General features: G+C 46.2%; 1 protein-coding gene across 1 annotated transcript in view; it reads right to left on the bottom strand.

Moving 5' to 3' along the window:
• CFAP57 (cilia and flagella associated protein 57) overlaps positions 1–11,957 on the bottom strand; it is a 74,430-nt gene that overhangs the window by 22,541 nt on the left and 39,932 nt on the right. The window contains exons 16-17 of the mRNA XM_034654382.1: positions 10,712–10,885; positions 9,638–9,812 (exon numbers count right to left, since the gene is read on the bottom strand). Of these exons, the coding sequence (XP_034510273.1) occupies positions 9,638–9,812; positions 10,712–10,885 (349 nt within the window). The remainder of the gene's footprint in view (positions 1–9,637; positions 9,813–10,711; positions 10,886–11,957) is intronic.

Raw genomic sequence — 11,957 nt, 5'->3', positions numbered from 1 at the left:
GAATCCGGGGATGTACTGTATGGTGATTAACATAATATAATAAAAAAAATCATTAAAAAAATTTAAAAAAATAAAATAAAATTTTAAAGGGAAAATTAAGAACTTTTGATAGCTATACTTTTTTTTACTTAACTTTAGGTATAGGTGGATAAAGGGCATCTGGGAACTCGACTGTTTTTGCGACTCTTCTGTGAGTCTAGAAGTAATTTAAAATAAAAAAAATTAAAAATGATGTTGAAATTCTGTTTCTTATTTATATATCCAAGAAGCATTTCTTGAATGCCAATTTTATGCAAAGCAGTATCTAAAAGAATTTGTTGGGGCGCCTGGGTGGCTCAGTCAGTTAAGTGTCTGACTTGATTTTGGCTGAGGTCATGATCTCAGGGTTGTGGGATTGAGCCCCACTTCTGGCTCTGTGCTCAGTGGGGAGTCTGCTTCTCTCCCTCCCCCGCCCTGCACACGAGCTCTCTGTCTCTTTCTCTCTTTTTAAAGATTTATTTGTTTAAACTGAGCCACCCAGGCGCCCCTAGCCAAAGCTTTTACATGCATACTAATTACTTACTCTTTATTCTGAATTGCCTAAACCCAAACCTCTCATTCAGAAAACACAAACCCTTAGCATAATCCCCTCCAGTTCCATCCATGTCAATGCAAATGTTGGCTAATCATCTTTTCTGATGGCTGAGTAATATTTCATTGTCTACATGGACCACATCTTCTTTATCCGTTCATCTGTTGAAGGGCATCTCGGCTTCTTCCACAGTTTGGCTATTGTGGACATTCCTGTTGGGAAAACTGAAGGGGAGAATCAGAGAGGGAGACAAACCATGAGAGACTCTGGACTCCAGGAAACAAACTTAGGGTTACAGAGGGGAGGGGGTAGAGGATGGGGTGACCGAGTGATGGGCATTAAGGAGGGCACGTATTGCCTGGAGCACTGGGTGTCATGCACAACCGATGAATTGCTGAACACTGCATAAAAAACTGATGAAGTATTACATGTTGGCTAATTGAATTTAAATAGAAAGAAAGAAAGAGAATGCAAACCCTTCCGTGCAGCTGTTCTCTCCCCAGGCTGTGGTGGTTCCCGTGTTCTAGGGAGAACCGGTCCTTCATCCCTGTGCGCTGCTGGTCATCCTCTCCCCGTGGAAGGGGCCTCCTGGGTCTGCCCCGTGGCCTTCCGCGTGTGTGTGGCGTGTAACCCTTCTGTCCCCAAGCTGCCTTCCACTGACCCCACTTCTCTTTCGGCNTCGGTCTACACACTGCCAGTAAAGAGAAAACAACTCTCTGTGTCTCACTGCGTGTTGTACAGCTATCTGCATGGCTCCTGGGTGGTACGCGTCCAGGGCATGGTCCTTCCAAGAACAATGTGATGTGATGCCATTCTTGTTAAAATAAAACAGCGGACTGGGACTGGAAAGGAATTTCCTTAAGAAGACGTAGCTACCGGTACCCTGTAGCAGCATCGTATTTGTAATTGAGCTTATTTATATTTGATAAAACACATCTACCAGTACCCCTCAGCAGGTGTCAGGGTTAATGGTGAACAGTTACAAGAATCCTTTGCAAAGTCTGAGACAAAGGTGCCCATGTTACCACCTGGCAGTGCTGTGCTGCAGGTCCTGGTGAGAGGTTAGCACGGTTTCTCGATAGATACTGGAAACCACCAGCCAGAAAATAATAGATAAAATAAAATCCCTTTTTCAAAAGAAACAACAAATACGCAATACCTAGGGAAAAATTCACAAAAAGTGTGCAAAAATTTAGGGAGAAAAATTAAAAAACTTTGTTAAAGACATAGAATATAGAAATGAACAGATGTTCCAAGTTTATCAGAGGAAAGACTTAGTGTGATATTTATTCTCAAATTAATCAAAATTTCAACCTTTTTAAAAAAAATTTTTTATTATGTTATGTGAGTCACCATACAGCACACCACTAGTTTTTGATGTTGTGTTCCATGATTCATTACTTGTGTATAACACCCATTGCACCATGCAATATGTGCCCTCCTTAATACCCATCACCAGCCTAGCCCAGTCCCCCACCCCCCTCCCCTTTAAAGCCCTCCGTTTGTTTCCCAGAGTCCATAGTCTCTCATGGTCATTCCCCCTTCTGTTTACCCCCGGTTCATTCTTCCCTTCCTTCTCCTACTGATCTCCCTGCTAGAATTTCAACCTTTTTCATGGATCTTGGCAAACTGGTTTTAAAATTATAATGGGTGAATAAGCAAGAAGAGGCAAGATGAGTTTGAGAAGAAAGGGGAGACTACCTGCGACGGGCACGCTGGTGTCAAAGGGAGGAGCTTGCTGATTGCTGCAGGGGTGGTGGACGGTAGCTGCTTTTGAAAAGTAGCAGCAGACTCCAGCTAATAGAGGGACAGACGCAGTCTTGATGAGGGCACGGGGGACAGAGGTCTGCACCCTGCCCTTGCTCGTTGAGCTGCCCAGTTCTCGGGAGGAACTTGTGTCGACCCTCCTGGACCCACTTTAGATTTTATGCAAGTACAGACATGATCCTAGAATGTTTTTGAGAAACTACCATTTTATACCATGATTTTATTTACCAACTCCTTTTCCCTTTTTCTTTTTAAACTGAGGTATAATTTACAAATAACTTATTAGCTTCAGGTGCTCAACACGGTTGAGTATCCGTATATACAGCCGACCCTTAAACAACGTGGGTTTGAACTACGTGGATCCATTTACAAACGAGTGTTTTTTTTTTTTAAGATGGGATAGTTCTGTAAATGTATTTTCTCATAAGAGTCTTAGTAACACTTTCCTTTTCCTAGCTTATTGTAAAAAGATAGTATGTAGTCCATTAAACATGCAGAATATGTGTTGACAGTTTATGTTATCAGTTAGGCTTCTGGTTAACAATGGGCTATTAGTAGTTAAATTTTGGGAAGTCAAAAGTTATATGTGGATTTTTGACTGTGCCAGGGGTCGGCGCCCTTAACCTCATGTTGTCCACTGTGATCACATCTAGTTCATCTAGTACGTTCATCACCTGACATTGTTAGAAAAAAAACATTTTTTTTCTTGTGATGAGGACTTGGCAACTTGAATATGTGGTGCAGTGTCGTTCACCATAAGCACCATGCTGTGCATTGTACCCTCGTGACCTTTACTTTGTGGCTGAGAGTTGATACATTGACCCATTTCATCCTCCACCCCAACTTCCCACCTCTGACCACCACCAGTCTGTTCTCTGTGTCTGTGAGCATGGGGGTGTGTGTGTGTGTGTGTGTGTTTTCAGATTCCACATACCAGTGAGGTCATAGGTCAGTCTGCTGCGTGCAGCACTGTGCCTTCGAGATTTATCCACGTTGTCACAAATGGCAAAACTTCATCCTTTTCTGTGGCTGAATAAGATTCCTGTGTGCGTGTGCACGTGTGTGCACATGTGTGCTGGTGCGTGTGTGTGGGGGGTGGTATGGTTTTGAGTTGAGTTACCCTGATAGTTAGCGGTGTTCAACATCTGTTTGTCTACCTGCTGGCCATCTTTATGTCGTCTTTGCAAGTGTCGGTTCAGATGTTTTGCCATTTTTAAAAAAAGATTTTATGTATTTGAGAGAGAGAGAAAGGGAGAGATCACAGAGAGGAGAGGGAGAAGCAGGCTCCCTGCTGAGCACGGAGCCCGATGGTGGGACTCGATCCCAGGATCCCAGGGACCGTGACCCGAGCTGAAGGCAGATGCTTCACCAACTGAGGCACCCAGGCGCCCTTTGCCACTTTTTAATTGAATTTTTTGTCTCTTTGTTATTGAGTTGTATGTTCTCTACGGGTGCTGGATGTTAACCCCTATCCCCTGATATTTTAAACATAATGTCTCTTAGAGCTTACGTCACCCTAACATCCATAACACTGCTTCATGTTTAATGATTCTGTAATAGCTCTTTGTATGGCTTATTATAATTTAGCCAGTCCCCTAAGATTTATGTTGAGATCCTTTCTAATCTTGTGGCCAACAATGCTGTCATGGATTTCCTGTCTTGTGTATATATTACTTCACACCTGCCTGTCTGTAGGATGAATTTCCAGACGTGGAACTTCTGGCTCCCAGGTGTTCCCGTTTCTGTGCTTGGTGGGTGTTTGCCCTGTGCAATGGTGATCGTTCATTGTCCCCAGTGAGGCGCTGCCCACCAAGCCTTGTCTGTCGGTGCAGTGTCTTCATGACCACGACAGATACACGATGTTCTCCTGTGGTTTTTCTTAGTACTTAGGATTTTTTTTTTAAAGATTTTATTTATTTATTTGACAGAGAGAGACAGCGAGAGAGGGAACACCATCAGGGGGAGTGGGAGAGGGAGAAGCAGGCTTCCTGCTGAGCAGGGAGCCCGATTCGGGACTCGATCCCAGGACCCTGGGATCATGACCTGAGCCGAAGGCAGATACTTTTATAAAGGCTGAGCCACCCAGGCATCCCAGTACTTAGGATTTTTAAAAACATATTAGGAGTATGTATAACTTAGATCTTCTGGGTGTGTGTATTACAAATATATTTCCCAGGTTAGCATTTGTGATTTTAACTTTGGTTATCCTGGTTTTTTGCTATGTAGAAATTGCTGATTTTACGTATAATTTTCAGTCTTCCTAAATCACTTTGGCTTTTGTTTCATATTAGGAAGGTTTTTCTTACACCATGATTGCTCTCCCATGTTCTTCTTCTAGTGATTGTGTGGTTTTCTTTTTAACCTTTAAATCTGACCAATTCAGAATTTATTGATGGGCACAGACTAAGGTAGGGCTCCACGCTCCACATTTATTCTTTTTTCAAGTCAGTGAGCCCTTGTCCTAATGTCGTGTGTTGATTGATCGATCTTTCCCCCACCTATTTGAAATGGCACTTTGATCATAATCAAACAGCGTATTTGGGTCTCTTTCCGGACTTGGTGTTCGTTCTTTTGGCCTGCTGTTCCGCCCAAGTTCAATTACCTTGGCTCTATAATGTTTTAATATCTGATATTACCCTGAAAGAATTTTCTTGGGAAGTTCTTTTTTAATTCTCTGTAGAACTTTAGAATTAACTTGCCCTCTTTGTGGTGGCACTTAATTAAATTATCTTAGGGGCAATTCGGATTTTGGTGTCTTCCATTCAAATATCAGGCATGTCTTTCCATCTCTTCATCTTCTCATGTATCTGTCACATTTCAGGATTTTTTTCATACAGATCTTTTCATTTATTATATTTATCACTGTTTGTTACTGTCTTTCTTACTGCTGTTGTAAATAATTGGGGTCTTGTTTTAAATCTCCTGTGTTTTTGGTTTGTATATATGAATGCTATTAATTTTAGTATATTAGTTTGTATCCACACAAGTAATGGATTATATTATTTGGTTATTTAAAATAGTATGTTAGCTGATTTTCTTGGGTTTTCTAGATACGTAATCTGCAAATAATGATCATTTTAAATCTTTACCAACTTTTACACCATTTCTTTACTCCAGCTGTGCTGCTGATTACCTTTGGCAGAGTGTTAAAGACATCTTTGACTATTCCCGATCAGGTTACGAAAGTATTTACTCCATTTTGTTAGGGGCAGGTTGTTGAATTTTACTTTTTAATACATGTAGAAATCTTCATGATTTCTCAGTTTTGATCTGTCAGTGGGATAAATCATATCTCTTGATTTCTTAATATCTTTGGAGAAATCCTGGAATTAAACACTTGGTTATGGTATATTTTTGAGTGTATTAATATATTTATATTATATTAATACTTAATATTATTTTGTCAATTGAAATATTTAAGGTTTTTACAGTGTTCGCCTAGTTTTTCTGTGCTATTTTTGTAGGGGTTTGTTACCATTATTTTGCTAGATTCCTTGCTTCCCTTCTTTATTACGTACCAAAGAAGTTTAAATCACATTGGAGTAATCTGGCCATTAAGATTTTGATAGAATTGCCTTGTGAATTTGTCCCTTCCTGGTGTTTTTCTAAGAAATTTAGGCTCTTTGCCAACCTCCTCTATTAAATTCTTTTGAAATTGTTCAAGTATTCTGTTTTTTTCTTGGTCAAGTTTTGGTCATTTATATTTTCCTAGAAAATTATAGAGTTTATCTTCAATTTTTGCACAGGAATGAGCAAAGTAGTTGCTTATAATTAATTTCTTTGTTACGTATGGCCGTGGCTCTGTAGACATTTCTTAGTTTCTGTGTTTTTGTGCTTTGTGTCTTGACTGTTGGCTCAGTTAGCTAGTGATGTCTCTGTTTTTCCCTTAAGGGGCTCTTGGACTAATATTATTTTTAGGTTTTTATTTTTTAACTTGTTCTGCTTTAGCTTTCTAGGTACTGTGCTTGGATATTTTTGGGCAGTTTTTAGAGTCACTGGTTCATGAGAGTTTTCCAGTTGTCCTGGTTTGCTTTCACTGTAAGGCAAGTTGTTCTGCGGGCGCCTGGGCTCAGTCAGTTGAGCGTTGGACTCTTGGTTTCGGCTCAGGTCATGATCTCTGGGTCCTGGGATCGAGCCCTGCATTGGGCTGTGTGCTCAGCACGGAGTCTGCCTGATGTTATCTCTCCTCCCTCTCCCTCTGCTCCCCCTGCACACTCTCGCTCGCTCTCAAATAAATAAATGAATACGATCTTAAATAAGGTTGTTTTTGTGTCCAGTTTTATGCTCAACTTTAATGAATTTTCCTTGGACCTGTTGAAGGTATGTTTTGGGTTTCAGAATAAATTTAACCAAACTAGATCTGCCTTGTTAATTAGGTCTTCTGTATAAATACCTAGTTCTGTTCCCTGGATGTTTTTGTGGACGGAGAGAAGTGAAGTCTCATAATTCTGTATTCCTGTCAGTATTTCCTTTATTTCTTACAGTCTTTGCTTTATAACAACCTATGCCCTGTTTGCCTTTTTTTTTAAAAAAACAGTTCCTCCCCTGGATTGCCGATCTTGTTGGTCGCCATGCTGGCCCCGGCTTTGTGTGGACTACATTTCTGTGATGTGCCTGTGCCCGTTCTTGCCTCGTTGTTCTGAGCCACTTTAGAAGTGTGTCCTGTAGACTGAGTTCGGTGTTGTGATGCAGGCTGTCTTTTTCGTACTGTGGAGTTTAGCCAGTGTGTATTTATTAAACAGACAAAGTTGGTTTTGGTCCTGTCATCGAATGTAATACGCTTTCTGTTGTTTCTTTTGCTGTTTTTGTTTTGCCAATGAATGTGTTTTTTTATGAGTTTTTCCAGATACTTTAGAACGTCCGTATTTTTGTTCTGAGGGTTACCTTTATAAATTTAGATGGACTACTTCCTCCTTGAGGTCTTTTCTGTTGGTTCCCTCCCGTGAACAGTGAGGACGTTAGGACACGTTCATTTTGGCCCATCTCCCTCCCCCCGCCCCCCGCTGGACTGGTGATTTCTGCTAGCCCTGACTTGATGCATCAGAGTCGAGCCCCACCAGCGACCCGCTTTCTCCCCTCGGGCTGTCCGTCAGTGTCCGGGTCTCTCCCGGGGCCCTGGGGTTGTGCTCGCATGTCAGTTGGTCAGGGCTGAGGTATGCTCCCTGTCATCCCCTCCGCCCCTCCTGAGCCCTCCAGTTACCTGCATTGACGGACGGAGCACACCTTTGAAAAGTTCACGCTCTTGAGAACAGAACAGGTGTCTGCTACACTCTGCAAGTTCATCAGTCCTTAGTGGGTTCACTACTTTTCTTTGTTGAAATGTGTTCTTTGAATTAGAAAGGTGGTTCCATGATGGGTACTTGGCATTTGTAGAATGATTTGTTGTGAAGGCTTTGGTATTGAAATGACGGATGAATCTTGTGGGCGTTGCCCCCGTGTCTTGTACGCGCAGCGCCNGCACAGACAGTATGCACCGACGGCGCTGAGAGTAAACCGCGGTCGTGTAGAGCAGTGGTTCACGGGGAAGTGAGAAAGGGGCTGGAGAAGAGGAGGGGAGGAGGCTAGGGTCCTGCCTGTTGGGTTAAAGGGGGTTCAGAAGGTGTCCAGGAGGCTAGAGTTGGCAAACTACGGCCCTTGGGTCAAATCTGACCTGTTTCCGTTAAAGTTTTATTGGATCACGGCCAAGCCCACTCATTTACGCGTGGTCTCTGGCTGATTTTACAACATAGTGGCAGAACTGAGTAGGGGGACAGAGGCCACACTGTGTGCAAAGACGAAATACTTACTACCTAGCCCTTTACAGAAAAACCTTTGCTGTCCCTGCCACAGGTAATGGGGAGCTACGGCAGAATTGTAAGTTGAAGAATGACACAGTTACAGACTACGGTGGCGGGGAGCAGGGTAGGAAGTGGGAAGGAAGGCCGCTGGGCTGGATAAGAGACTGTTGCAGGTTTAGGTCAGGAGGCCTTACCCTCTTTACCCCCCTTTGAGAATCTGAAGAGAGCTTTGGATCTTCCCTACACCAACACCCAGACACATACACAAAGGCTCACATGCAGAAATTTCATGCAGACATGATTCCATTCCCCTTAGCAGACCCCTTGACGGGACCCACTTCACAGGTGAGAAAACGAGGCTCAGAGAAGTTGTGCAAGGTCCTGTGGCCAGTAAATGGCAAAACCTGTGCTGGAACCCAATTAATCAGTGCTGAAGCCCATGATCTCAACCACTGGAGAATCCCACCTGCCTGAGGCGGGAATGGCGCGGGGATGGGCAGGAGGACACACAGCCTGGATTTGCGTGTGGTGGGGGGGATCCAAGATATTGGTAAATCTCACAAAATGTGATGTGTTTTCTTCTAAGTGTTTTGTAAGAAAGGCATGCTGAAAAGGGATACCAGCTTTCTGGGGCACCTAGCAGTTGTAGGCCAACCACAGGGAGTGGGCAATGAGGTGGGTGAGTTGCCCGCTGTCTGTGGGCAGTCACCCGAGGATGACTGGAGCAGCGGAGGGCAGGCGCCCTACAGTTGGCTGACTTAGGTTCTTAGCCCAAGTCTATTNCTTAGCAGACCCCTTGACGGGACCCACTTCACAGGTGAGAAAACGAGGCTCAGAGAAGTTGTGCAAGGTCCTGTGGCCAGTAAATGGCAAAACCTGTGCTGGAACCCAATTAATCAGTGCTGAAGCCCATGATCTCAACCACTGGAGAATCCCACCTGCCTGAGGCGGGAATGGCGCGGGGATGGGCAGGAGGACGCACAGCCTGGATTTGCGTGTGTGGGGGGGGATCCAAGATATTGGTAAATCTCACAAAATGTGATGTGTTTTCTTCTAAGCGTTTTATAAGAAAGGCATGCTGAAAAGGGATACCAGCTTTCTGGGGCACCTAGCAGTTGTAGGCCAACCACAGGGAGTGGGCAATGAGGTGGGTGAGTTGCCCGCTGTCCGTGGGCAGTCACCCGAGGATGACTGGAGCAGCGGAGGGCAGGCGCCCTACAGTTGGCTGACTTGGGTTCTTAGCCCAAGTCTATCGCCTATGGACTATATGACCTTGGGCAAGATACCAAACCACCTGGAACTCAGTTTCCTGAGCTCTACAGCTGGGTCCCTCGTGGCCCCTGGGGTCCCTGGGAGAACTGAGTGTGGCGTGTTTCCAGCAATCAGCCCAGTACCAAGTGCACAGCAAGTCCTTCATTGAACACTCATCCCCCATCAGATTCCATGAATGTGTTCCAAGCGTCCAGGGGCCCGCTCTCCTGAGCTTTGTCCCCTGGGCCCATCTAGGTGGTTGAGGGGGGACAGAGATGAGCCTTCACCTTATCTTGAATTGTCTCATCTCTTTCCTGGATTTCCCGCTTGAGGCCCAGGATGTCCTTCTCCAGGGACTTAATGACCCCTTGCAGCTTCACCTGCTCCCCCTTCAGGCTCTCAATGTCATTGGTTCTCTCTTCGATCTCCTTCTGCAGGCTGCTGAACTGCGGACACAAGAGACACCACCAAAGTCTTTGCACTGCCCTCTCTGCCTCCCGAATGCCTGCACGCTTACAGAGCTCCCCATTGCCACCCTGTGACCCAAACTCCCCACACTCGTGAGCTGAAAACACATCCAGCGCTCGACATTTCTGGGAGTGAATTTTTGGAGATTTGGGACAGGGTGGGGATTTCCTAGGCCTCATGACTGATGTGGCATTCTGTCTGGGAAGATCCAGTCCAATTCCCCGCTGTGAGGAGGGACTGTCCGGGACAAGAAGCTCGGAGACCAGCTCCCCAGGTGGACCCGCTGCTTTCTATGACCACTCTAACCTTGAAAGGTGGGGATCCTGCCCCACCAAGGTCACAGATATTGTAACGGATGAGCCACTGGCCATGTCTAAGAAGGGAAGACGACATTGTCCCTGGATTGATAAGCTGTGTGGTTTCTAACGGGAAGGAACGTCAGTTTGCTTTGAAGTTGGCTTCTCTAAGGCTAAACATTTTGGGGAAACTGGAATTCTACAAGGATCTGTGAACTGAATCCCTCTTTGCCCTATCTTGTAAACTAAGCATCCTATGCTCCCGTCCTTCTCCCACCCCCAGCTCCCCACACCGAGAGCCTAAGGACACCTCTAGGACTTGACCTCGCCTCCAGAAGACCTCACCTCCATTTCTACCAGAGGTTTAACTCTGAAAACTGACTAAATCCTACTTGCCCATAAATGAAAGCTGGGGGTGTCTGTCCATCAGTGTCAGGGCAAGTGTCACTAACCCTGTGAAAGGACAGAGAAGGGAGAGTCCCGAGGAGGGGTGGGAAGGGTGTGCCTGCCTGGCGGGGCGGAGGTATTCTGGGCAATACAGCCCTTGGCCGAGTTCAGGCCTGTCCAGAACGGCGCCATACCTTCTTCCTTATGATGCCTGTTTCTCCTTTGAGCCGCAGGTTTGATTCCTTCTCATCCTGAAGCTTTTTCTCATACTTGGTTTTGATATCTTGGATTTCTTGGTCTTCATCCTCTTCAATCTGTTTCTTGGTCTCTTCGAACTCCCGCAGCTGCTGCCTGACATCTTCCTGGGCCTGGGTCAGAGAAGGGAGAGTGTGCTCGGGGACAAGGGACACATGGCCCTTTTGTGCTGACCGGGCCCGGGATGAGAGGAGCATACGCGGGCCCTATCATGGGGAATAGGAGGGCGAGTGTTATTACAGACATGGGAACCAAGGCCATGGGTCCCCTGACCTTCCACTGCCCTCCTGTCTGTCCTCTGTCTTCCCTTCTCTTCCTACCAGATGAGGCCGCAGGCTCCGTCACTCCCATGACCACCTTCGACATCTCCTCCTACCTGCTCCACCGCTGGTCTTCAGCCTGACACCCACGCTGCTTCTGTCTTTCCCTCACTGAACCTGGGACAGTTGTAACTCTGTATTTGTGGAACTACCTGATGGCCTTTCCCATTAGACAGGCGATCCTCAGGGCAGAACCCTGGTCTCTCATGTTCACCGCCGCGTTCCCAGAGCACAGCCGGCACGGGCACACGGTACGTGCTCACTCGCTGGCTGAACGAGCGCATCTGGAGCTCTGCCTTCCTGCTCCTTCATCCAGTCCCCTGCACGTCCCCCAGCACCTTATGTTACACTGACACTGCCTGTTTGACAGGCTCCTCCAGCGGCATGGAAGCTCCTTGGTGGTGGGGTCACATCCCTCTGCTCACCACTGGGGACCCCCTGCCCAGCAGCTGGTACATAGAGAGTGAAAGCCTGGAGCCCCGACGTGGGAAAAACTAACTTGGCCTGCCTGGTGGAGTCTGAAAGGTGACTCACGCGGGCCTCCTTTTTGCCCCCAAGTGGTGCGAGTTACATACAAAGTCAGAGTCCACCGTTTTCCCCCACACCGACCCTGGCAGGCCCGTGAGCTGTACCATCCTTGGAGTGAGCGCTTCGGGGGCTCAGAGAGACAAAATGGTGTTAAAACTGGGCTCCTGAGAAAGGCTGCTCTCTTTGCCCATCACGTGTCACCAAACCCTTGCGAGACAGAAGCCTGGCACCGTGTGCTCTGTCTGCAGCCCAGAGTCGCCCGCCAGCCACCGCTCTGGTTCTGGTAGATGCGGCTGAAAAGGAAAGTAGGCCAGCCAGGTCGGGGAGGAGGCCTGCC

Source organism: Ailuropoda melanoleuca, chromosome 2 (assembly GCF_002007445.2).
Source record: "Ailuropoda melanoleuca isolate Jingjing chromosome 2, ASM200744v2, whole genome shotgun sequence".
Classification (NCBI taxonomy): Eukaryota; Metazoa; Chordata; class Mammalia; order Carnivora; family Ursidae; genus Ailuropoda; species Ailuropoda melanoleuca.
The sequence above is the reverse complement of the archived record's forward strand: the minus strand, read 5'-3'. Positions and strand labels throughout refer to the sequence as shown.